The following is a 25378-nucleotide window of genomic DNA, read 5'->3' on the forward strand; positions in this document are numbered from 1 at the left end:
ATTTTGTACCACTCTTTATTTGATATTTTATTTATCTTTGTCTGTAGGAAAACCCATACCTGTGTAGTGATGAATGCGATGCCTCCACTAAAGAACTCGCCCATCCTCCAGAGCTGATGAAAGATCGTGAGCGAACTGGACTCATCACGTACTGGCAGACTGTAACATGGGGTCGATATCCCGAGCCTCTTCTGGCCAACATATCCTTATCCTGGAACAAAAGCCTTGAGTTAACAGATGACATCCAGATAACCTTTGAGTACGGGCGGCCCACAATAATGGTGCTGGACAAGTCCCTGAACTATGGGCGAACCTGGCATCCCTACCAGTACTACGCTGATGACTGCTTCGAGACCTTCGGGATGTCTCCAAAGAGAGTGCAGGATCTGTCGGCAACTAACGTGACCAGAGTCATTTGTACTGAGCAATACTCTCGTTGGGTCGGTTCCAAGAATGAAAAGAACGTGCAGTTTGAGGTCCGGGAACGCTTTGCCATATTTGCTGGGACAAAATTGCAAAACATGGACAACTTATACACACGGATGGAGAGTATGAAAGGCCTCCGAGACTTTTTCACCTTCACCAACCTGAGGCTTCGGCTGCTGAGACCGGCACTCGGAGGAACATACGTACAGAGAGACAACCTGCTCAAGTACTTTTACGCCATCTCCAATATCGACATACCAGCAAGGTAATGATGCACAACATTATGTTTGTCTTACTCATGGATAGTTGTTGCTTTTTTAAATGGCTTCATCACTCATTTTTTTAGGCTTTTTTTGTCTTTTTTTTTGAGAAAAAGTAGAGATATGACAGGAAATTATGGGAGAAGAGAGAGAGAATGGTATAAGAGCACAACACGGGTGAAAATAATATTTTAAAAAGTTGAATTTTGTTTTATCATAGTTCAAAGAAATACATTGGACATAATATAATTAAACAGGACCTATTATGCTTTTTTACATTTTCAACTTTCTTTAGTGTGTAATGTTGCTGTTTGAACATGAAAATGTCTAAAAAGTTACAAATCATAAAGTCACTCGAAAGGGAGCTATTTTCTATATCAGTAAGCACTGTTTATGAACTCCCTGAAACACCCCAATTGTAGTCTTTTTTTCCGGGAACGTACGTCACAATATTCCTCATTTAAATAATCCAAAGCATACACAAAATAAAGGGGGCGAGGCCTGTTTGAGTTGCGTTTCTAGTGTGTTGAAACTCATGGTTATGGTAAGGGGCATGACATTTCTGAAACATGTTTGAAGCGGTTGACCAATCACAACACACTGGTCCAGCTGACCAATCAGAGCACATTCACATGGCGCTTTTCCACTGCATGGCACGACTCGCTTTGTCTCGGTTTGCTTTTCCAAACCGAGTTCCACTAGTACCGCTTCAAAGAGGGTGGCATTATAGACTGATATATAGTTGCGCCACCTACTGCCGTGACATCATCCACTCCTCGGCTACAAACGAGAGGAACGTCTGCACCTCATCTACTGACCACGATTCAGCCATTTCTTTTTTCAAGTAGCGTGTGACGGTTGTTTAAAACAAGTCCTTTAAAAAAGTTGTGTAAACAAATGATTCTACGGTGGCTGTTGCTGCAAGCGGGTTTGGTGTCTTGTTTCGCGAATCCAATGACGCTGGTAGTGACGATTCTCTCTGACCAATCAGTGAGCTGCAGTGTTGTTTACACATCACATTTTCACACCTCAACCGAGGTGGTACTATTTAAGCGAGCCGTACCATGCAGTGGAAAAGCGGCCAATAGAAACAGGAACTAAACAGAGCATCATTGACAGACTGGGAAGAGTGGTGCTGCAACAATGTAAAATATGTGAAAAATAATGTGTTTTAGTATATTTTAAATTAGTGCATTACTTAGTATATAATCTTAGCATATTTTAAACTATTTGTTCTATGCGTTGAAGTGATCAGCTATGATAAAAATGTTCAGCAGCAAAGGGGGATCAATGCACGGCCCAAACCTCCGGTAATGCAAACCCTCAATCAATACTTATTCTGGTATTTCAGAGAGGAAATTGTTTTAACGGTGACAGGGAATGGGATGGCTTAAGTAGACAAATGGACATGCAGAACGCAGCCTATCAGAGGGCTGACTGATGTTTCAGTGTTTCATAATGAGAGGACCGCCGGAGTGGAAATGTTAAGCTAATACCCAGCGGAAAATCGTCCTGGGTTATTTTATTCATTCCACAACATTGGGATGCGTTTCAGCAGCATTTGAATAATAAAAATGGCAAGGCCTCCCTGATGGCCTGCCCTGTGAGTACTCGTCTAAACGGAGTCCATGGGGTTGGTGGGTGTTGGGCACAATAATCAGATCAGACTCTACGACCAGTGACACTTCCTGCATCACGGCCCATTTCCCCAGCCATCAAGCATTCGCTAATAATCAGTGCTGATTACACTAAATAGCCTATAATAACATGGGCCAAGAATCCTTAATTGAGGAAGATGAAGTGTTACTTGTTTAAAGCAATTAAAGTACGCTGTTAATTTCCCTATTTACCTCTTTATTTTGAGGCTTGTTTGCCAGGAGACGTTACGTGCACTCTGATAATGATGTTTGCCTTTTCATCCGAAGTGCCAGTGATACTACTAACTCAAATTTCTGCAGAAGGCATCTAAAAATAGCCTGACTGAACAATGAAAACATATTCCTCAGTTGTTTTTTTTTCCCTGCTGCTTTGATGACATTCGTGAAAAATCATCTTGATCAGCCCCTTTCCCGCTAAAAAGAAATGTTTAGGAGGCATCGTGCTGTACAGCACGCCACGTGTCTGTGAACATAATGAGACACAACCATTCTCCCTGTGAAGCTCATCTTGTAGGATTCATTTTTTTGCCCAACACTAATACGTGAAAAGAAAAGACTTGCGTTTTATCCTCACCTTCTCCTCCCTTCTCCAGCTTGCTGCAATCTGACGTGAGATACAAGACAGTAAAAAGAGTTCACAAATAGGCGTCCCAGTAGATGGACCGGATTTGGAAACGGTTAGAAAGCGGGAGGGTGGGCTTGTGTTCCATCAGACAAATATCCCAAAGATATTGCTTGAACCTTAATTAAACATGGTATGGGAGGAAATAAATAAATAAACACCATTCCCAGGGTTCATGTTAATTTATGCAAAGACTTGAGTTGATCAGATGCATCTCCTGTTCCTGTTCCCCCTTCCCTTTCATCCCTGAATCCTCCCGTGAAACCCTTCTGAAAATCCAGTGTACCAAGATACTGCAACCTGCATATCAAAGACGCCATAGATGGCTGGTGAATTTGGCGTGAGGGATTTTTGAGAAATAATGCTGTTTTGTTAATATACAGAGAACCTGATAGGGCATTTCGAATGATCAAGGTCGAACGGAAATAAAACGGGTCGGTGTAAACCTATCAGAACTCACATCTCAGAGATGTCCTTGGGCCTACATTGGCAAAGAGGCTATGGAGGGAAGGTGAGATGGAGGAAGCTCCGGAGGTGCCATGAGGACAACATCAGGATCATTCCGCCTTTATCACCCGTGTGTGGGCAGAAATTCTATCATGAAAGCACCACCATGAAGAGGTGTTTTGTAGAGAATCTAGAATCCCTCAGAGATTGATTCACACCCACACTTGGATTGTGCCGTTGTGCTCTTGTATTAAATGTAAGTGATTGTGTTTTCAACCATTTAATCACCAGGCCAGACAACACCGAGACATAGTGATATATGTAAAGAAAGAAGTTGAAAAGTACATACCCGTCAAAAGTTTGTACACACCTCCCTGTTCCTATATTATTACTAGTGTTGGGAAAGCTACTGACACTTCAGCTTCTCAACCTACTGACAAAAAGTAGCATTTAAACGTTAGTTCACCCAAAAATGAAAATGATGTCATTAATTACTTAACCTCATGTCGTTCCAAACCTGTCAGACTTTCTTTCATCTTCGGAAAAACAAATTTAAATATTTTTACAGAAAAGAGATTTCTGTCCCTCCATTGACAACATACACAGCTACCAATTTGACGCAAAAAAATGTTGATTATGGAAGCTCAAGCTTGTTCGCTTGACATGCGAGAATCAATGAGGTTCATTCTCGTGTTACGCAGCACAATTGAGCGTCCTCAAGAACTAATGAAGTGTGTTTTCCCGTATCAAAGTATGGTTGAGCTCCTGTTTATGTTCGCTGATCAGTGTTTATACAGTATGTGAATAAAAGCCTAAATTCAATCTGTTCATCATATAGTGATCGAGTCTCTTCAGAAAAGTTGGATTAAACTGCTCAATTCATTGTCATCAACTCAACCGATTTTTGTGCAGCAACTCAAATTAATCAGTGAATCGGTTTTGGACCAGTTCATTTTCATGAACAATCTGAATCAATTCACTCAAATGAATCATTAAAAAAGCAAAAAGATAAGATAGACAGTTGAGGTGGGTGTGTTTGATTATTGCTCCAGTTTGTTCAAATATACACTACTTTTGAAAAGTTGGGGTCAGTAATAAATTTATAATTTTATTCAGTAGGTTTGCATTAAAAGACTTTTACGTTGTTACAAACTATTTAAAATAAATGGTATTTAAAATAAAAGCTGTTCTTTTGAACTTTCTATTCATCAAAAAAATCCTGGAAAAATGTATTAGGACTTAAAAAAAAATTGTTTTCAACATTGATAATAATAAGAAATGTATCTTGAGCAGCAAATCAGCATATTAAAATGATATCTGAAGGATCATGTGACACTGAAGACGGGAGTAATGATGCTGACAATTCAGCTTTGCCGTCACAGGAATACATTACACTTAAAAATATATTAAAGTAGAAAACCATTATTTTAAATTGAAATAATATTTCACAATATTATTGTTTTTACAGTATTTTTGATCTTGGTGAGCTTAAGAGACTTCTTTCAAAAACCAAACATATGACCCTCAACTTTTGAATGGTAATGTATATGAGTAAAAACAGTATATGAATAGTATATGAAACTGTAAAAAATAAATAAATTGCATACTAGAATGTGTAGTATGGTAGCATGCTAATCCAAACACAGCCATACAAATGGAGCCTTTGCACTGACGCTTCAGGTTGTGATATGCAACGTTCATCTGTGTTGGTTGATATTTAGAAGTCAAGGTCCTGTGGCAGGGGTCTGATGGGTAAAGTCAGCTTTGGCCTCATGATCATGGACAGAGAGATTGGCAAGATGTGTCTGAGATCTGGGCAGGATCATTTATTCAGTCTGACCCTCATTCACCTCCTTCATCTGTCCCATTAGGAAAATGTCAGTCTGCCAGAAAGGTGTCCTCCAAAGGAAGTGAAAACTCTGGACATCAGATGGCATCTCTTGATTCTTTATGCAATTTTGTGCTGTTTGAGAGGCACATGAGCCCTGCATCTAAGGTTTAAGACTGGCAGAGAGGGTGTGAGAGACATTGGCAGGTCTTGTCAAAAGAGAACATTGGCAATTTGGAGCGGGACAGTTTGGGAAGATCAGACGACACCAGTCAGGTGCTGTCAGGCCCTTCTTTCTTTTCACTGAAACATTTGTTTCTAAGGTCAAAATGCACCGTGAGATCATATAAAAACAGTGAACAACACTGAAATACTGTCTGACCCTGATGAATTTCCTTATTACTCCAGACTGATTTATGCTAGTTAGTGCTGGTTTGGCATTGGTACCAGCAAACACTTACAAAAAAGTACCATGGTGGTCCTGGAGTACCATGTTAAGACAGAGTACATGAATTTCAGTATTATGGCATTTATAAAAGTACCGTTTTAGTCAATTTCTTTGTACGGTGTTACACATAATATTGAAATTAATGTTATTTACATCTTACACCAAAGTTATTACAAAAATCCCTTACAAAAATGTACCATGGTTTTATTATAGTAAAAGTGTACTAACCATGCTTTATTGGCAGATTGATTACCATTTTGTATAACCACAGTTTTACCACAAATTAAACTATGGTTAGTGTAGCAAAACCATGGTTCATTTGTGGTTACCATGGTTTAACTTAGGGATGCACAATATATCGGCCACCATATCGGTATCGGCCGATATATATTCATATTTAATGTTAACGTTATCGGCCCGACAAGAACATTTGGCCGATATATTAAAGCTGATAAATAATGGATTATTTGCGTACTGCGTACTGTTCGAATTGCTTGACATATTATTGGAATCACTTAAAAAAAAAATATGTAGTAAAGTGCAACATGAGCATATAGGCTACAAAAATATATATAATAAGAACATTATAATTGTGTGCTTGGGACGTGGGAAGTGGCTTTTAATAATAAGACTTGTTTTTGTAATCAGGCTCTCAAAAATTATATAAAAATTCGGCCAACATATCGGTTATCGGCTTTCAAATATAAAGAATTATCGGTTATCGGTATCGGCCAAAATTTTCATATCGGTGCATCCCTAGTTTAACTATAATAACAATGTTTTTTTGGTTTTATTTGTAGTAAAACCATAGTTAATTTTCACAAGGAATACTATGGTACTACTATGGTATATGCTAAAAAATAAACATGCTAATACCATGGTTCATGTTTGAAAAACATGGTAGTACTAAAGGTATCTTTTTGTACAGTATCTTCTACAGTACAGTAATGTCATCGGGTGGTAATACCCTGTTAGTTTGAAATATACCATGGCACTATTATGATAAATGTCCAAAAAACACTATTACTATGTGGATGTCCGACAAACATGTTAGTACTATGGTATGTTTTTGTAAGTGTTATTTAAAAATGTTACTGTGTTGGTAGTATAGTACAGTAATGTCATCAGGTGGTAATTCTACTGTATTTTATATACAATAGTACTGAAATTCATGTGTCATTGTATTTGCCAAGTGCATCCAAAAATACCATGGTACTACAGCGGTAAATCTCCAAAACAACCTTGGTTGTACCATGTATATTTGAAAGTATCGTAATATTACCATGTATCATCATCACTTTATTATGGGACTACCACAGTACACTTTTAGCCATGCTGTTAACAGCAAAAACTAGTTGGAGAGGTTTATCAGCCAGTGTGGTCCTACTGGTTAGCTAGTTAAAAAGGTCTCATGTGGACACCAACATCCCAATTTTTCAATTTTTCGGATTTTAATTTTACCCTGTTTTTGCTTTAGGGTGTCTTTTTTTTCATCATAAACCCTTAGATAATAACTTGTGGGGGAATTTCCCTCTGCTCCTTCACACAAAGCAATCCCTTTATGTAAGAATTGAGGAACATCTCTGAGCGCGTACTGCGTACGTGACGTGAGTTTATGAATGATTCTTTGCAGGCTGCTCAACTGAGGCTCAAATGCATTGTGGTTGCTTTGGTTCTTTGGAAAAACAAAGCAGTGTGAAAAATCCAAAGGCTGATGCTAAGCTCACAACACTAGCAAAAGTGGATTAGCTGAGCACTTTGCAATGTTAGGATAATCCGAATGAGAGCTCTTCTCTACTGTACACCCTACAGAAACTTCCCCACATCCCTTTACGGTGGTCAGAATCTAAATCACATAGACAGTCACGCGCCTATCTTATCGGCATAGCTTTTGTAATATGTTACTTTGTTCAGCTGGGACCTGTCAATATACAGACGTGCTGACAGTTGCTTAGTGTCTACAGTGCACTGTGCCGTGAATGACCTGACAGGCCATCGTTTGCCCATCGTCGACATCCCTGCTGAAAACACCAGCGCATGTTGTGTTCTGGATGCTGGTGTAGATATTCCCATCTAGCTATTTAAAATCAACTTGAATAGTCATTCTCAAACCATTTTATATAATGTAACATATTTCTAAGTGAAAATGCAAAACAGGCCTTGATTTCATCCACAGGGAACTGATTGGATTGTGTTACATACCACAATGGAGCCAGACCAAGTTAAATATCTGTTTGGTTATTGGTTAGCATTGTCCAACAGCCTGTACTGCCTACTGTGAGTGACATCAGCAGAAATGGAGAGTCCTGCCGGGAGACAAGAAAATTACATAGAAAAATATTTATTACAAATTTTGCACATGTATATCTTATAAATATTTAATGTGATTAATAACACAACACAGTAACCTGTAGTATGCCAAGTAAGTATACTCATTATATGCTACTCATGTTATTTCAGAAGCTTAAAGGTCCCATTGCATGAAAATGTCACTTTATGAGGTTTTTTAACATTAATATGAGTTCCCCTAGCCTGCCTATATGGTCCCCCAGTGGCTAGACGTTTTGATGGGTGTAAACCAAGCCCTGGGTATTTTTGAGAAAATGAAAGCCCAGACGGGCGAATCTAGAAATCTTCCCCTTACAGTATGTCGTCATAAGGGGAAAGGTTACCTCCTCTTTCTCTTCTTTGCCCGCAAAGAGAATTTGGCCCGCACATGAGAAAATGAGCTGCGCGAGCGCGATGTTGGTTTTTCCTCGAGAGACATCATGGCTTGCAAACGAGCGAAGCATGGCAGATGCTCAGTGTTTGGATGTACAAATGAACACAAAAGTATTTTTTTTAGTTCCTTCATCCGAGCCTCTGAAGAACCAGTGGGTTATGTGAATGTCTGATGTGTAATTGTTCAAGTTCAGACAGATAATATTTATCTCAAAGTCGTTCAATGCTGTTTATGCATCAGTGAATCAAGCCAGTGACTAAATGATCATCTTCACGTCGTTTCTCTTAGTAGGATGAAAATAATCTTACTTAAACTGTGATTAATATATATACAGAAAGCGATCAAAGAACAATCCCTTTCCAATCGCCCAAGCTGTCAATCACACAGCGCGAGTTTATCTGGACACTTGCCAAAACTCGTTATGAAATCAATGCCGCTGTTACACTGCACAACGAAGCTCTTACTGTACTTACCTCATGTTTGCATTAGTGAGAGTGCAGAAACTGCGTTGCAATGATAAGATCTTCATTCATGCGATCAACAGGCTGTCATCTGCTCAATGCTCATCACTGCAACCTTTTATGTGATGGGAATAGATCTAAATACTTAAAAAACTTCTCACGATTTGTTAATCCCGATAGCTGTAATAGTAAAAACGTATAATAGCTGTAATAGTAAAAGTTTTAGAGAGAGTTCCACATGTAATGCGAGATATTTCATATGCAAGCATGTCAGCCAATCACAGCAGTGGGCGTTTACACTGAAGTCTCCCAGCAGACACGCCCCTTCAAACAGAGCGTTCAAATCAGAGGCTAAAATCAGGCTAGGAAATATGCCTTTTATTTCTAAATTTCAAAAAACTTTAGATCTAAAAAACATACTAACATTATAAGGGCACCCCAGGAACCATTCTAAAATAATAAAATAATCCATGCAATGGGACCTTTAAGTTTTGCAAACATGGTCACTTTTAAACTACTTTTCAAAAGTTTAGGGTCGGTAAGATTTTTGAATGTTTTTGAAAGAAGTCTCTCTTGCTCACCAAGGTGGCATTTATTTGATAAAAAAAAAATGCAATAAAAACATAGTGAAATATTATTAAAATTTAAAATAACTGTTTTTTATTTAAATACATTTTAAAATGGTTTTTATTCCTGTAATGGCAAAGCTGAATGTTCAGCATCATTACTCCAGTCTTCAGTGTCACATGATCCTTCAGAAATCATTCTAATATGCTGATTTGCTGCTCAAGAATCATTTCTTATTATCAATGTTGAAAACAGTTGTCCTGCGTAATATATTTGTGTAACCGTGATATCCCCCCCCCCTCAAAAGAACAGCATTTATATAAAATACAAAAAAAATTAACATTATAAATGTCTTTACTGTCACGTTTGATTAAATGAATGTGTCCTTGCTGAATTAAACTATTAAATTATAAAACAAAAATCTTACTGACCCCTAAACTTTCAAACTGTACTGTATGTTTGACACATTCAAATTAAATATTTGATGATAGTTTAGACTGTTAGATTCACATGTTTTTTCTATTTACATTGACTTAAAATATACCAATTCATTCAGAGGTAACTGGACTAAAATGAATGAGACATGACAAAATATTTACTACCTTTCAAGTACATTTTTTGTCAAAAGAAAAAAATATGACAAAATAACAACAAAAAATCTGTAAAAATGAACGCTTGAAAGTCTCTGAGGGCAGTCATGCAAGTAGTTTGTGTCAACAGATCAATGAAGCCCCCCTCTCAAAGGCAGTCGGACACATCTGAAGAGGCAAGCACGAGCTAAGTTTCCTTTGGACAGAGCCTTGAGCGAGCTCCATGCTTCAGCGTGTGCTGCGTTTGAACTGAATCTATAGTGCTGCATTTTCATGCACGTTTGGTTTAATCTCACATTCTCTTTTTTCATCTTGTTTAGTGTGCATCTCTTACCATACTGAGCCAATAGTCCCACAGCAGAAAAAAAAAAATTCTGCAAGGTTTGAAGTATAGAGAGAATATGCAATCTTTGGGTTCCTTCTATAGAATTACATTTAGTAAACACAATTTTTTTTTCTGCTAGTGTTCTGGGTGGTTGCTAAGGTACACTATGTGGTAGAGCTGCACAATTCTGGATTTTTTTGTTTCAAACAGAGATCATTATTCTCCCACGATTCTGAACATACACAAAATATCATGTAATTTACTAGAAGTTCTGACGAAATGTTAATTGCTGCAGTCTATTTAAAATGTTAACTGACTGATTCAATGATCACTCATAAATACATCACTTGTTTCATTACTGGATGAATCAGCGTTTTTGAACGAATTTCTTGAATCAGTGATTCAATTTCAAATATAATTTTATGCATAATTGATGAATTCAACTAGAATTGCCTGTGACAGACTGATACAGTGTCTTTTGTGAGTGGAGCTGTTACTCTGTGTTAAATCCTGTAGTAGGACAGTCATTAACAAAAAGCTACATTTGTGTGGCGTTGTCCAGGTTTTACACTGGATAAATTAATAAAGCAGTAGTGACATGTAACCTGGCAAGTATCTTCATTCACCAACTTGCAACACAGATCGCCTTGCTAAAACACATATGTGGGAGATGCGGAATGGATAAAAATAACAAAAAATAAATAAAAGAGGACTTGAGTAAGCCCATTAATAGCATGAGTCATGCTCTTAACGAACTATGTTTTTTTCCTCTTTCCATATTGTGAATAATAAATGTGTATCATTTTAATTTGCTTGTTACACAATGGAGCCTTACTTATTGTAATAATTATTTGACGTAGCCTACTTTTACACTCAGAATTATTCCTTGGCATCTTCACGCACTAAACTGCATTTTTTTGTATTGTTTGTGTGCTGGAGGTATGCATTTACGTCGTGTGCAGATTGATGTTAACATTTAAGCTAGCTGGTGAGAGAAAATGGCACTATCAAAGAGTCTAAAGAGGAAAGTTGACAGCGAAAATAGGGCATACAAAGAAGAATGGAAAGACAACTATGCATTCATCTTACCTAGTTTTGTGAGTGCAAAGCCGGTGTGTCTTATCTGCAACGAAGCGATCCACAGACTCTTTTGAATGTCTTTCAGAACTTTTCAAATTAAAAGCTCTCAATAAAATAAAACATTGCTGCAAAAACGTTCTCATACTTTTATTTTGAAGGCAAAATCACTAAAGATGAAGTAACTGTGAGTAATTGTTGCTGTCATGACAGATCTATTTCAGAACCAGCCGCTATTAAAATAATCTGGCTGCGGGCGCAGGCCAGATATTATTGCTGACCACTGCAATAGCGGTTACTAACACCGTTTCTACACTGGACACAACAGCTTGAAGCTGTCTACACTGGACAGTACAAAGTGAATGTTACAAATCCATTTATTCTTCATGTGAGAAGTAACGAGAGCATTTGAAGTACATCAGAATTTCTATACCCCTGGGCGCCTCAGCGTGGGAAGAGTTTTTATTTTCTCTTTTTTATTTTCAACTACTATAGCAACACAAGCAACCCTGCGTCCTTTTCAGGATGTCATTCCCCTTGTGCGTTTCTGGGTGCGGTCGTTCCCTGGCGCTAGCAGACGGCCACAATAGTTGCCTCTCGTGTTTGGGCATTCAGCTCGCTGAGACAGCTTTTGTGAATAGTTCATGTTCCCATTGCGGGAATATGACTATGGCTGCGTTAAGATCAAGACTCGCTTACCTCAAGGGAGGTGCAGTCCCCTCGCCTATGCCCCGATCTAGTGTCTATTCTGGACCCCTCACGCCTTTCAAACGCGGCCGCCACTGGAGCTTCCAAAAGAGCGTGCTTGTCCTTCACATGAACGAGCAGTCGTGTCACATGGGGCTCCTCCTGATGATCAGATGTCGGTCGCAGCATCAGAGGGGGAGATTCAGTCCTCTGGAGATGAGGATTCGGCTGCGTTACCTCCTTCAGGGAGTGTAGCGTTGCCCGAGTCCGATCCAGAATGAGCGGCTATGCTTTCCCGGGCCGAACCTTCTCGGTTGGATGATTAGTTTCTCGGGGCGGGCCGTGCTGGTTCTCAGCACACCGCCCCGGTGCCTTTCTTCCCGGAGGTGCATGAGGAGCTCACTAGGTCGTGGACGGCACTGTATAGTGCCAGAAGCCGTCCTAGTGGCTCCTCCCTCCTCATCACCATCGATGGCGGAGCAGCTAAGGGGTATGTGGATCTCCCGCCAGTGGAGTGTGCCGTTGCGATGCAGTTGTGTCCAGTGTCCGCTTCCTGTCCAAGTCGTGTAAGTTTTCGTCCGGTCTCACGGTGAAGGCTTACAGAGCCTGTGGACAGGCTGCTTCCGCCCTGCATGCCATGGCGCTCTTGCAGGTCCACCAGGCCCAGGCGCTCATGGGCATGCACGTGGGTGGTTCTGACCCAGAGCTCCTCCGGGAGCTCCCCCAGATGGTACCGCAGTCCCTCTGTCTGCTCGTCGCCGAATTCGACCTTCTGTGGCGTCCTCCGCTCACGCAAAGCCTCAGCAGCAGCAACCACCTAGGCCTCAGCGTGGTGCAAGCCGCAGGAAGTCGACCCCGCCCATCCAGGCCGCTGCCAAATCAGGAGGCAAGCGAAGGTACAAACGACTCTGAGATGGGCAACCCAGAGGTGGATCAGACTGCTCTTCAGGACATGGTGAATGCGCCGATCCTTCCCCCGGTGGAGGGCTGGGTGGAGAATCTTTTGTTTCCTTTTGTTTTTGTTCCCACAATTTAAAAAAAAGAGCAGTTTCTGAAACCTGAAGGCCACAGCGGGCCCCAGGGCCTACGCAAATATGTGTTTCCCCCAGTGAGCCTTCTTGCACAGACCCTGTGCAAAGTCAGGGAGGACGAGGAGCAGGTCTTGCTCGTTGCGGCATATTGGCCCAACCGGACCTGGTTCCCGGAACTAGTGCTCCTCGCGACAGCCCCTCCCTGGCCCATTCCTCTGAGAGAGAGGACCTGCTCTTTCAGAGACGGGCTCCAAATGGCACCCGCATCCCTCCACATGGAGCGGATACGTGACGCGATTCACGCACGCCAACGTTCATTGGCTTGTTCTGTAGACACTCGAAGTTGATAGAGCACCCTGAAGTGATCCCAATTACGTTGTCACTTCAACGTTACGTCTCCTGTTCCCTCCTTCAGGGAACGACGGTCACATTAGTAACTGAGGCGTTACTTAGAAAAGCTATAGCACAACTCAACTAGTCACATGGAGTATGTACACTGTAAACAAATTCAGTATATTAATGGTAAAAAGTGTAAAAATGGTACGGTACAACCTGTTAATTGATTAACGGAAAGTATACTTTTATACACTATATACGGTGAAAAACTAATCAATCTAAAAGGGCATTTCATATCATTTTACAGTGAAATATTTTTACAATTGCAGTTGTTGGAAGTAAAAAAGAACAAGTCATCTTATAATTTACAGAGAAAAAATGTAAATTGACCCCCATTTCATTTAGTTTTTCATTGAAATGACTGTATTTTGTACATTAGGGTTTTATGTTATATCTTATGTTGTTAAAGCTACACTGTGTGATTTTTCCCCCATCTAGCGGTGAAATTGTATATGACTACCCAGTGAATATTAGTTTCTGTTCCTCTCAATTTCGAGGGCGTTTTAACTCCTACGGTGGCCGTATTATTCCAAGATTAACATGGCTTCCAGTTATCACTTCGTCCATGACAATAATAAACAATACGTCTAAAATGAATAAAACTACAGGACAGATGTCAGGAGGTAAACGTCACCCTTGGAATCGGCTATCCCAGCATAATCAGATTAAGGCTAACGTTACAATGTGTACAAAGTAAAAGCAATTAAAAATAACTAAAATTTACAGTGTCCTTTTTTTTATATATATAGCTTAAAAAATTGCACCTTTAAAACTATTCATCACCTGTGATCCGTCGCAGCACAGATTTATGTTACAAGGTAAACAATACTTTTTCACCATTGACGCGAGGATGAAGTTATACTAGAGGTCGTTCTGGCGTTATGCACAACTATGCTATGGTTAGACAAGCAACTATAAAACTTCGAATTTACACAAATGTATTACAACAGGCTGAATTACCTGTCGAGAAGAAAGCAGGCAACCTCGCCGTCCGTTTTAAAATATTTTCTCCTCATGAGCTCTTTCCATCTGGGAAAAGTTACTCCAATATTGACTATGGTCTTGCTGATTTGTCTGTCGCGTTGACGTTTTAATTCTCTCTTTCAAATGTGAGTACACACACACACACACACACACACACACACACACACACACACACACACCACACTATCTTTCAAATCTGCCGGCACTCGCGAGCTCGCGAGTAATCTCCCCCTCGCATTCGTCTCTGCGTCACTGAGTGTAAAGCGCGAAAGGCGAAGCTTTAATTTACTGGTATGTCCCTCTTTGGCTAAAGTAGTTTCAAGATGGAGGGGCAACATGGCGACCAGCATTCGAACCCCTCACCCGTATGTACTTTCAATGGCAGATTATAAACTTACGAGAATACTTTATTACTTGAAAGAAGTAAATACACATTAATGAGCACATATATTTTTGAAAGAACTAAGTGTTTTTTGCTAAGAATCAACTAAAAAAGTTACACAGTGTAGCTTTAAATTAATGTTTATTGCATTATTTTAGTGTCGTGTGTTACCATGATGGTGCTTTGTATTTGTGTGTATGACACTGTACACCTTCTATACACTAGTACTTACCTCAGCTTGTGGAAAAGCTACTTGTGATGAGCTTTGATTCCAAATGTGGCTTTCTCATTACCACCTGTGTTTTTAGGTGCTTGTCACTGTATTATAAAGGTACAAACCAAATTTGCACTTTAAAATTGTTATATTAACTTTATATCAGTATGTTTTTCTTTTTTCCCGTTGTACACAAGTTTAATATTTAGCTTTAGGGATTTGTTAAAATTCTTAAACCCTAACAGCAATCAAGAATAGTGAATTCAGCCAGCACAAGAGAGAGGAATCATTTCACAGGCAAATTTCAAATGCCCACTATTTATGTCTTCAGTTCCATTTAAACATCATTGGTGTATTTGGTCATGATTTTCACCACACTGCGTTGCGTGGGCGCATGTGTGATCTGCAATTTTTGCTTTTGTCTGCAGTTGCTTTCGTGTGATGTAATACTTGCCCTACTTTTAGGTGAAGATTATGCTTGCAATACGTCGGTACAGTTAGAAGCAGAGCGGAGAATGTATTATAAATGCTCAGGTCTTGGCAGAGCTGCTCTTACAGTATTCCCACAGGAGCTCTGCGAGTTTGCTTCTAAAAAGCCGAACACCATCAGCGCTGACCATCAAAGATGAGTCCTTGGCCTGAGTTACTCTTCTGCTAAGGTTACATTAGCAAAGCGGCCAGGGGCGCAAACTCAGGCTTGCTTCCTCTCTTCCTGCATGCTCACTGCTGTAACATATGCAAAGATATATTATTAAACACACCGAGTAAGAGTGAAAAAAAAAATACTGTGGGTTATTGGCAGTGCGAAATTCAGATGGCATGGTCTCCTAAGCCCCTGCAGTCTTTTTGGCTACGTTCACACTGTGAGCCTTAGTGCAATTAAGATTTATTGCTCAGATCAGATTTTTTTGTATACCTGTTCACACTGTTGTTTTAAATTTGGCCAATATCAGATTCCAGTGTGAACAGATCATGGTTCAGAACTGATCCGCAAAAGAACAATAAAAAGATGTCACGCAGCACGGAGGAAATTAAAGTAAGTGATTAAGTCTTTATTTATAGTGTGATCTGCCGTGGAAGCCAGTACATTTATACACAGGCAATTTTAAAAAACAAAGAGGAAGACACAAAAAAAGAGAGCAGAATTTTTAAACATTTATGATATGAGCCCTCGTGCTTTGCTTGTATATAGAGCTGTCACTGTAATACTTATGAGCTCTGACACATCACTGTCCTTCACTAACTATCTTTCACAACTGTCTTGATAACGTTGGGCATGTAAAAGTGACTCCCATGAGCACAGACTTATGACAAATGTTGATCTAGAGTGACATTAAAGTCGCATGAATTCCGATTTCACTGTTCAAACTGAGTTCTCATTGCAAAACATCTCCTGAATTGGATTTAGAACCACATATGAAAGTGGCCCAAATCGGAATTGAAATGATCAGATTCAATGTGGTTTACTGTTCACACCAGCCTGATCTCACGGCAATTCACACCAGCCAAATCTCACGGAGTGAGGTCGTATGAATTCGTACGATTTTTGCTAAATCGTACATATTTTACGAATTGCCAATTCGTATGAATTCATACGAATGACCTACTCCTGACCCCGCCCCTAAACCTACCCATCACGTGGGTTTAGACAAATCGTACAAATTCGTACGAGTGAGGTCATACGAATTAGCCACTTTTTTATCACTCGTACGAATTCATACGAATTGGTCGTGAGATAGCGTTGTTCACACTCATGAAAACAGATCTGAATCACAAAAAGAAAAAATTGGGCCACATTTACCTGCAGTCTGAACGTAGCTTTGTTAGCTGCACTCACACTCGTTTAGGCATCTTAAACACAGTTACTATTTAAAAAAACAAAAAAAAAACAAATGTAAAGACATAGCAGTTTATAAATGTTGAGTATTACACTGAATTACCTCTTAACCTGAAGTGTGTAATTCTTTCTCCTGAACCAGCTGCACTACAGAACTTTGGCCACTCTATTGCCATCTGTGGTTGGAACATAAAATTGCAAGTTACTTACAGAGTTGTCCATTTTACTTCGGCACTGACATCGCTCTGTATGTTTGAGCATCCAAACAGATTGACACAGGAAGGCTCAACCATTTGAGTGAGTTTGGGGCGGGAGTATCGGTTGTCCAGCTAATGGGATGTTCAATAAACCTGTTTTTTAAAACATCATTGAAGTAATATCTGCAGCCATAAACTATAAAAATTTACATAAATGTCTTTTAAATTAAATGAGCACAATGTTAAATGTGCGACGCAACAGAAGTAGCAACAGATACCTTCTTCTTTAATGTGACGTACATCTGAGTGAAATGGATTATCAAAAAAGACAAAAAAGTTGGATGGGGACTTGGTTCTATCTATTGGTTTTTGATTGGATGGAAGCGGACCCAAATTTTTGATTTGATTTATTTGACAATAAAAGTTAAAACAAGTACAATCAAGCCCAAAAGACCATACACATTTAAAAAAAAATTGTCGAGGATATACACAATAAAGCCTCAGGCTTATTTCCATTGTGGTCCTCTATATTCAAAAATGGACGAGCAGTTCATAATGGGAATGAAATCAAACACACATCAACATCTCACATGAAAACTTCTAGAAACATAGTTAAAAAAGCCATTTCTTAACTTCTTAAGAAATGGCTTGCAGCTTGCGGACGACTTTAAACGGTTTAAACGGTCTAAATGATTGGAGAAGTCCTGCACACGTCACCAGAGAGAAGTCTGTCGTTTCACGGGAAGATCGAGTTATGATGTTTAATTCAAACTTACTTACCAAACTTACCAAAAAAAGAGGAAAAAAAAAGTAACATGCATGGATGAATCGTTCAGAAAAAGATCAATAACATGCATTTAGAAAATAGATAGATGCTACCTTCATGTCCTATCAGAATATTTGTATTTGGACATTATTGCCCTCTCAAGTCATATTTGGGAAACTGATACAGTACCTGAGTTAGGCGTGCCATAAATATCAATCATAGGGGAGAGGAGAACAATTGCTGCTGTGACTTCATTCGTTTTTTCCACAACAGCTACATCGCCTCGTCTTGTATGAATAACAAATTTATACACAGCGAAAATAGCATGTATTCGACCAAAATTCCAGTATCGTCAGCACAGACTATCTTTTGGCTTTAATAAGATTTCCCAAAGAAATAGGCAAGAATAAACCTGGTTTCCACCATGATTTCTATTCTCTACGACAAAAAAAGCACTTGAACACGACGAGCTTGTAATCACAACTTTAGAAGAGGGAAGTAGGACATTTCTGATAGCACGTGGAGAAAGCATGAATGCCAATATTAATTGCAGAAAGCCACAGTCTCTAATGAGCCTAATTTACATAGAACGGTGGTGTGTTTGAACTGAAAAGAATGACAATGACTTTTTTTATTGAGAAAATCAAAGGTGAGATTACATAACAAAAAGCAAAAAAACAAAACAAAGATACACACACACACGCATATATATATATATATATATATATATACATATATATATATATATATATATATATATTCATACACATACATCCATATAAAGAGTAAAAGTTGTTCCACAGCCTTTCAATACATGTAGGAGAATATATAAAAAAAACATCAAAATAATCATATTAATAATAATAACAACAGTGATGTTAATATATATATATATATATATATATATATATATATATATATACTGTATATATATATATATACTGTATATATATATGTATATATATATATACACAAATTCCTTATAATTATATACAAATTCCTTAAAGAATGACAATGACTTAACTGAAATCTCTAATTTATCGCATTTAAAACTTCGGTGAATTAAGCTTAAGCGCTGCAAATATTAAGTGAATTTTTTCTAGTTTTGCTATTCTGTTATTTGGCGCGAGTACCAAAGCAATTACTCACTCCACCTTTAAACAATTTTGGATCCTACAATGAATGTTACTGAGTTTTCTACAAACCCAGGTGGTGAGAAGTTTGAAATTTGATAAAAGTACAAAGTGCAATTTCATGGCTAAGGCAAGACTTGTGAAATGAAAATACAATATGTTGATGCATTTAGCATCAAAGCTATATAAGAAAGCTTTGAAATAAGTTTGATATTTGAAGATTTTTTTTCACCCAAACTATTGACATCTATATCTGACAATAAAAAGGCACCTTCAAAGCCAGCGTTCAAACGTACTGATTGTGAGAGCTGGATCAAGCCAGAGCCATCCAATAACCCAACCCCAAAGAATCAACCAACATTCATTTTCATTCTAGTTTGCGGCCGAATACTTGTCTGTTTACATATGCATTGATCTAGCTAACCCATCCACCAGAGTCTGTTTTCATCCATCTTTCCGCACAGAAGTGGGTATTATATGACTAATGATGCACTCTCGTGGCTGTGTATGATTAAATTAACCCATGCCTTTTACCCTGAGCCCAGCCATCACTTTTTATGATGGATGAAAATCGAAAACCCCCTCAGAAGCCCCCCCACCCCACCTCACGACATTCAGAATACGTCTAATGCAATTAGCCATTAACAGAGCCAGAACAAAACTGCACTTTTTGAGCTTTTGTTTCTGAAATTTCCAGCATAAATGTCCCTCAGATTTTACTTCCACAAGAAAAAATCTGCAATTGGGAAAGTCAGTCAATTAAAATCAATGTGATCACAATCTAACACTATTTTCATTTAATAACATGAAATAAAAGGCTTAAAATAATAGGCTTAAACTTATTGGGTTTGGCAATTAAAAGTACAAGTGATCTCAACTCATCTCAATAGCACAGATATATTTCTCTAACTATATCCAAGCGAATGGGAAACGCAAACATGAAACTCAATGCAAATGTGCAAAGACTGAATAATACACAACCTTCCTCACATTTGGACTTGCTCTAACATGCGTAAAGTTGTTTTTACTGCTGGTCTGCAGTCCTCCACTGGTGTTTCACATGTAGTTGATGCTTCAAACATGCTCTGACCAGTTCCAAAGGTTTTGATTAGTTAATTTCAAAGAAAAGAAAGAAACGGTTATAATGTTCAAACATGCAGTAATGGCAGGAATTAATTTAACATGTTATCTTTTGACAGCCCTAACTAAAATGCATTCATGTTTACTCTGAAATACATAATAATACACATTCACAAACAATGTCACAATCAGCTTGTCTAATTATGTTGTATATCTTGTTAGACTCCAAGCACGAACATGACATGAAAGTGTGCTTCCAGTGTCTCTTTGACAAAAGGTTCATAGTGTAATGCTCAGGTATTTACCTCATTAAGACAAAGATGAAACAACGTCTTCAAACGACTGATTGTTATGTCTGTAAAGGGGAAAGAATACAAAATGACTCTGTGACCTTACATTAAAAGCGTTTTTCCCTTTCCCCCCCTAATATGTTCAGTTAAATAGACAGAAATTAAAATTCCCATAATGGTTTAAATGTTTTCAAATATTATGTACACTGAATTTCTTGCACATTTTACTGTCAATTTGACAGGATTTCCCTACAGTGTAAGATACTACGTTTGCGCAAACATTTTTAAAAGGTTATCAGGGAGGCAGAAAGCACAAGCAAAGGGAAAGAAAACTGTCCTCCCTCAGGTTGTCATTCGCAAGGGGATCTTTGAAATTCTATTAGGGTCGTTCGGCCTCCCTGAAAGCAAGCACCGCGGGCGTAAATATCTCCGCTGCCCAGATCCCCACCCTAGGGGCGCAGAATAAAAGGGGGTGTCCCAGGAAGGCAAACAGAATATTTCATCAGAACTCCATCGCTCATCAAAATTTCATCCGGCCATTCTGTATGGGTCTGTATCTAGTGCAACGCCATCACAGCGGGACGTTCCTGTTCAGTCGAATGGCCCTATCCCTCCTGCACCAAAACATGTGCTTCGTTAAATGCTTTTCTTTGCCCACACATTACATCATAAACACCATGATCTGCGGAAGAGCGATTTCTGATGACTCTAATTTTAAGATTCACACATCCATAGTGAAAAGATGTTTCTAAAAGTTCTAAAATCCAGAGCTGACACGCACACTTTACACTGCATCCACCTTCTGTAAACTAAACATTGTGTTTTTAACTTATACGTGTGTTTTTAACTTTTCCGCCATTGATGGAAATTTTTGGCTTTCCGTGTTTTCACTGTTATGCGGTAGGGGTCGCTATTACGCATCTTCTGAAAGAGTACAGAATCTTCTGATCAAAAAAAAAAAAAAATGTCAAGAAGCAGAAACAAGCGATAGTATATGTAAGCAGATGCATATGTAAAATAACATGATCATCAACATTAAACAGCATATAAATCAAAACTGCCAAATGTTACTGAATGAGATGTCGACCCAGGACCGTGAGGCTTTGGGGGTGTAGATGGAAGCGATCTAATCATTGATCCAAGTCTTTGACAAGAAACGCGATTTTGCTCAAAATGTTTCTTTTTTTTTTTTTATGAAACTTGCCCACATTAGACCTAATTGAGTATTGATAAAAAAAAAATGATCAAAAGTGCTGGCGCTGGCTAGCAACTTTCTTTCAAAAACACTGACAGGGAAAGAGTTAAGTACAACATCATATCAGGTTGCAAAATGCAAATGGCCATATTATAAATACTTAAAAAAGTATTTTTTTTTCATAGAAATGTATTCTTTACTACTTTAAAGTGCTGTCACTAACATAGGTTGATCTCCACAGAAATGCAGTTTTATGAAAGGACAGATCGCACAGAATTAGTTTTGAAATACCGAGCAGCTTGAAGACAACTGTGTGCCCATCTCACTGTATTCAGCATCATGAGGATGCCTAAAGGATAGAGCTCTGTGGACAGTGACGCAGCAGGCGATGGAGTCACATTCTGGCAATAATTGGCCCCATCGCGATGTTTCCGTGGGGGGGAGAAATTAATTATGAAGGGACCTCCCTTATTCTTTCTCTCCTTCAACTTTTTTTGATGTGCACAGGACCACTCTCTGTCTCTCTCTCTCCGTCTTCTTTCCTCACCGTCTCCGTGCCGTTAATCTGTGTCTTCCACGTGAGAGGCGGTGGTGCTTGCTTTGGGCTTCCGCCCTTTCGAGCGGGAGTGCAAAAGAAGCCCTTTTCTGCATCCTGTGTGAATAATTTACAGGAGCTGCCGGTGCCAAAGCTTTCAAGGTCGTCTGCGAATCAGTAGCTGTGGTACAGGAAGGGCCTTTCGCCTCATGGGGAGCGCTCTCTCTCCCATGTCTCTCCAACCTTTTAACTGCAAATCCTCTACGTGGAGGATGGGGAACGGGGCTGTAGAGGAGAGGTCTCTGGCCTGCCGCCTCCCTTCAGTGATACTATTGTATGGGCAGCTCTCTCAGGCATTGGGAGGAAACAGCGGGGCATTTTTCATTAGCCGCTCCCTCGGCACAGGCTAGGAAAAAAATAAAAAGGCAGAGAAAAATAAAAGACGACATTCAGAAACGAACTCCCCGTGACTGCCTTTTAACCCACAGATCCGCTATTGTGGGGTTGACCTTTTTTTTTTTAGCTGCTATACTTCAAAAATGTGGGAAGGGGCTGGAGAGGCGATAATAAGGAATATGAAAACAGGCGTCTTTGCGAGGCGAGGAAGTTCTGTGAGAGGCGCACCACCGGAGGAGTCTGAATCGGGCATCGTTAGAGGAGGGCACAGCTTTCAGGGTCCTGTGGAAGGATTAGGCTGAGGAAGAGAAAAGAACATTTGAAGCCAATTACCCACCGGTCTATAGTGAGCGATTCTTATAAATCAATATCCGCTGTAAACACCGTGTAAACTGAGTTGAATCTTATTTTTGGAGAGCTGTCATGTTCAATTTGTACCTCTCATCCATAGAGGATGGGGAAAAAAAACTGCTAATATAAGGTGTATGAGGCTCAAGACGTTGAGCTTGTTAACAAATCGGGTCATTTTCTCAAACACCCCAAGTTCATGGGCCGGACAGCCTATTTGGAGACGCACATTACCGTTCACTAATGGCCACTCTTTCTCCACATTCTCTTCCAGCGCTGCTCCTCAGTCCTCTTCAAAATGGAGGTAATAAGTCAGTCGGGTACTAGTGATAATGACCAATCTAGGCCAGCCCGAGGTGATTCTCCGGGCACCGATTGTCCTCGTCTTTCCTCCATCCGTTTTTGTTTGCGTAAGTGCCTCATGATGAGCCTGGCAGTGCTTCTGTGCAAATGAGAATAAATAGTCAGGGTGTCTCGTGAGAAAGGACTGTGGGAAAAATCAATCAAGCTCCCATTAACAGCAGCTTCCAGCTGCTTCAGAGCAACGGACTCCAGCGGCAGCCTTTTATCTGTCTATCTGTGTTTGTTTAGTGCCACTGCTATGTATTCATCAGTGCGCCGTGCTCCCGTTATTTGCACCAGACTTTGCCGCTTTTTAACAAATCTTGAAAGAAATCTAGCCGCCGCATCCCATAAAGGCATAAATGCTCATAATGATATTCTATAAATGTTCCTCAACTAAACGACACCCTGGGGAGAATTGCGTCACACTTGTCTTTAGTTGTGCAGATTTATCCAAAACCTCATTACCTAAGCAATGGCAGGTTTAAACTCACGTCAAAGGGGGGCTCCAGGCAGAGAATTACATTCAGTAGAATTCTAAACATGTTCATGTGATATATAGCCTATATATTTTTATAGATTTTACCACTTTTTATTTAAAGGTGCATTAAGCAACTTTTCATGTTAAAAAATACCCGTTTTCTAACCCATACATGCTTAAACAATTGCCTGATGGGCTGAATGAGCCCTTCTCTGATCACTGAGATTGTCTCTATAATCCTGTAAAGTAAAATAAATAAGAGGGATTCGGGCCGGAATTTTAGACTGGGCGTGACGTCATGCGCGTTCACGGCACGCTCACCTGGCTATGTCTGGCAGGTTTGTGTATTCGCCGCCATTCTCCGTAGAAGATGGATTCTAAGAGACCGGCTTGTAGTTCATTTCAAACACCAACGCAAACTCCACGTAAGATAAAAAAAAGAAAACTTTTGTCCGTGAGCGTGCACACTTCTGGTTGCAGTTTCGCTTGCCGCCAGAGGGGGCATAGTTCTGCAAAAACTCAGAGACTTGCGCAATGCACCTTTAAACTAGAGCTCTCAATTGTTTTAATTTAATGTGATCAATTAAACAAATTTGCAAACTACTTTCTCTCTTCAGAGATTCCCTTGGGGTCAATTTGACTCCCATAGGAATGAATAGGGAATTGGGTATAATGGGGAATTTTTTTTTTTTAAACTAACAAAAAACACTGGCATAAACCAGAACACACACAGTCATGAAGGGATGAGACCATAGAACATACCCAATGCATGTACTGGGGCAATGGGGAGCATAATGGGGCAATGTTTTCCCCTCAATTTTCAATCAAAATCAATCAGTGACAATGCAGACAACACTCAGATCTGAAGTGGTAAGATTTCAACGTATTTACAATGCAGGACAAAAAATATTATCAAAATGAAATTATATAAGCTTTTTGGACAAAAAATTAAGAAGTGTAATTTTAATGCATTCGGGTCATTTTGACCCGTGAGGGAAGGATTTGTGAGAGTCTGAAGGTTACGATCTATTAATCTGTTGACCGTAAACCTTTGGGAAACCTCTTTGGAAACAATCGCTATGGTTGTAATTCCATTTGTCACCATATGTTGTGCAGAAATTGCACTTACAGCAGTTTCATAGGGGGATGGATGGTGAACCAACTGAAGTCTACTGTAGGTGAATGTGTCCCCTTCTATCTCATTTTCCGTAAAATCATTTTAAAAAGATTTCCTGCCATATTCTGTAAAACCTTCAAGTTGCATATGCTATCTATACACTGTTTATACCAGTTATACATTTTTGTCATTATTGTTATTTACAAAAATGATCACATACAAGTATTCAAGTCAGAATGATAATTAAGCAACACAAGGAGACGTATGTAACGTGTAAGCAGGGATGAGGCAGAGAGGGAATCCAGATGCAAGCACAAGTTTTAATAGACAAACATAAACGCAAAATAATCCAGGAACAAAGGTAAAATCCACAAAGAGAAGGCAGGATCACAACGACAGGAATACACAAACAGCAACAACACCCAAACAACAACTGAAGCACAGAGGTTTAAATAGACTGGTTAACAAGGGGCTGATGAGGGACAGGTGTTGGTGATTGATGTCATGGGAACTAATGAGGGTAACTATGGTGACAA

The 25378-nt window shown here is 39.4% G+C and overlaps 1 protein-coding gene across 1 annotated transcript in view; it reads left to right on the forward strand.

Moving 5' to 3' along the window:
* The window catches only part of ntng2a (netrin g2a), a 62964-nt gene that overhangs the window by 9266 nt on the left and 28320 nt on the right, over positions 1–25378 (forward strand). The window contains exon 3 of the mRNA XM_079897229.1: positions 48–691. Within this exon, the coding sequence (XP_079753355.1) occupies positions 48–691 (644 nt within the window). The remainder of the gene's footprint in view (positions 1–47; positions 692–25378) is intronic.

Source organism: Squalius cephalus, assembly GCF_949319135.1.
Source record: "Squalius cephalus genome assembly, chromosome: 16".
Lineage (NCBI taxonomy): Eukaryota > Metazoa > Chordata > Actinopteri > Cypriniformes > Leuciscidae > Squalius > Squalius cephalus.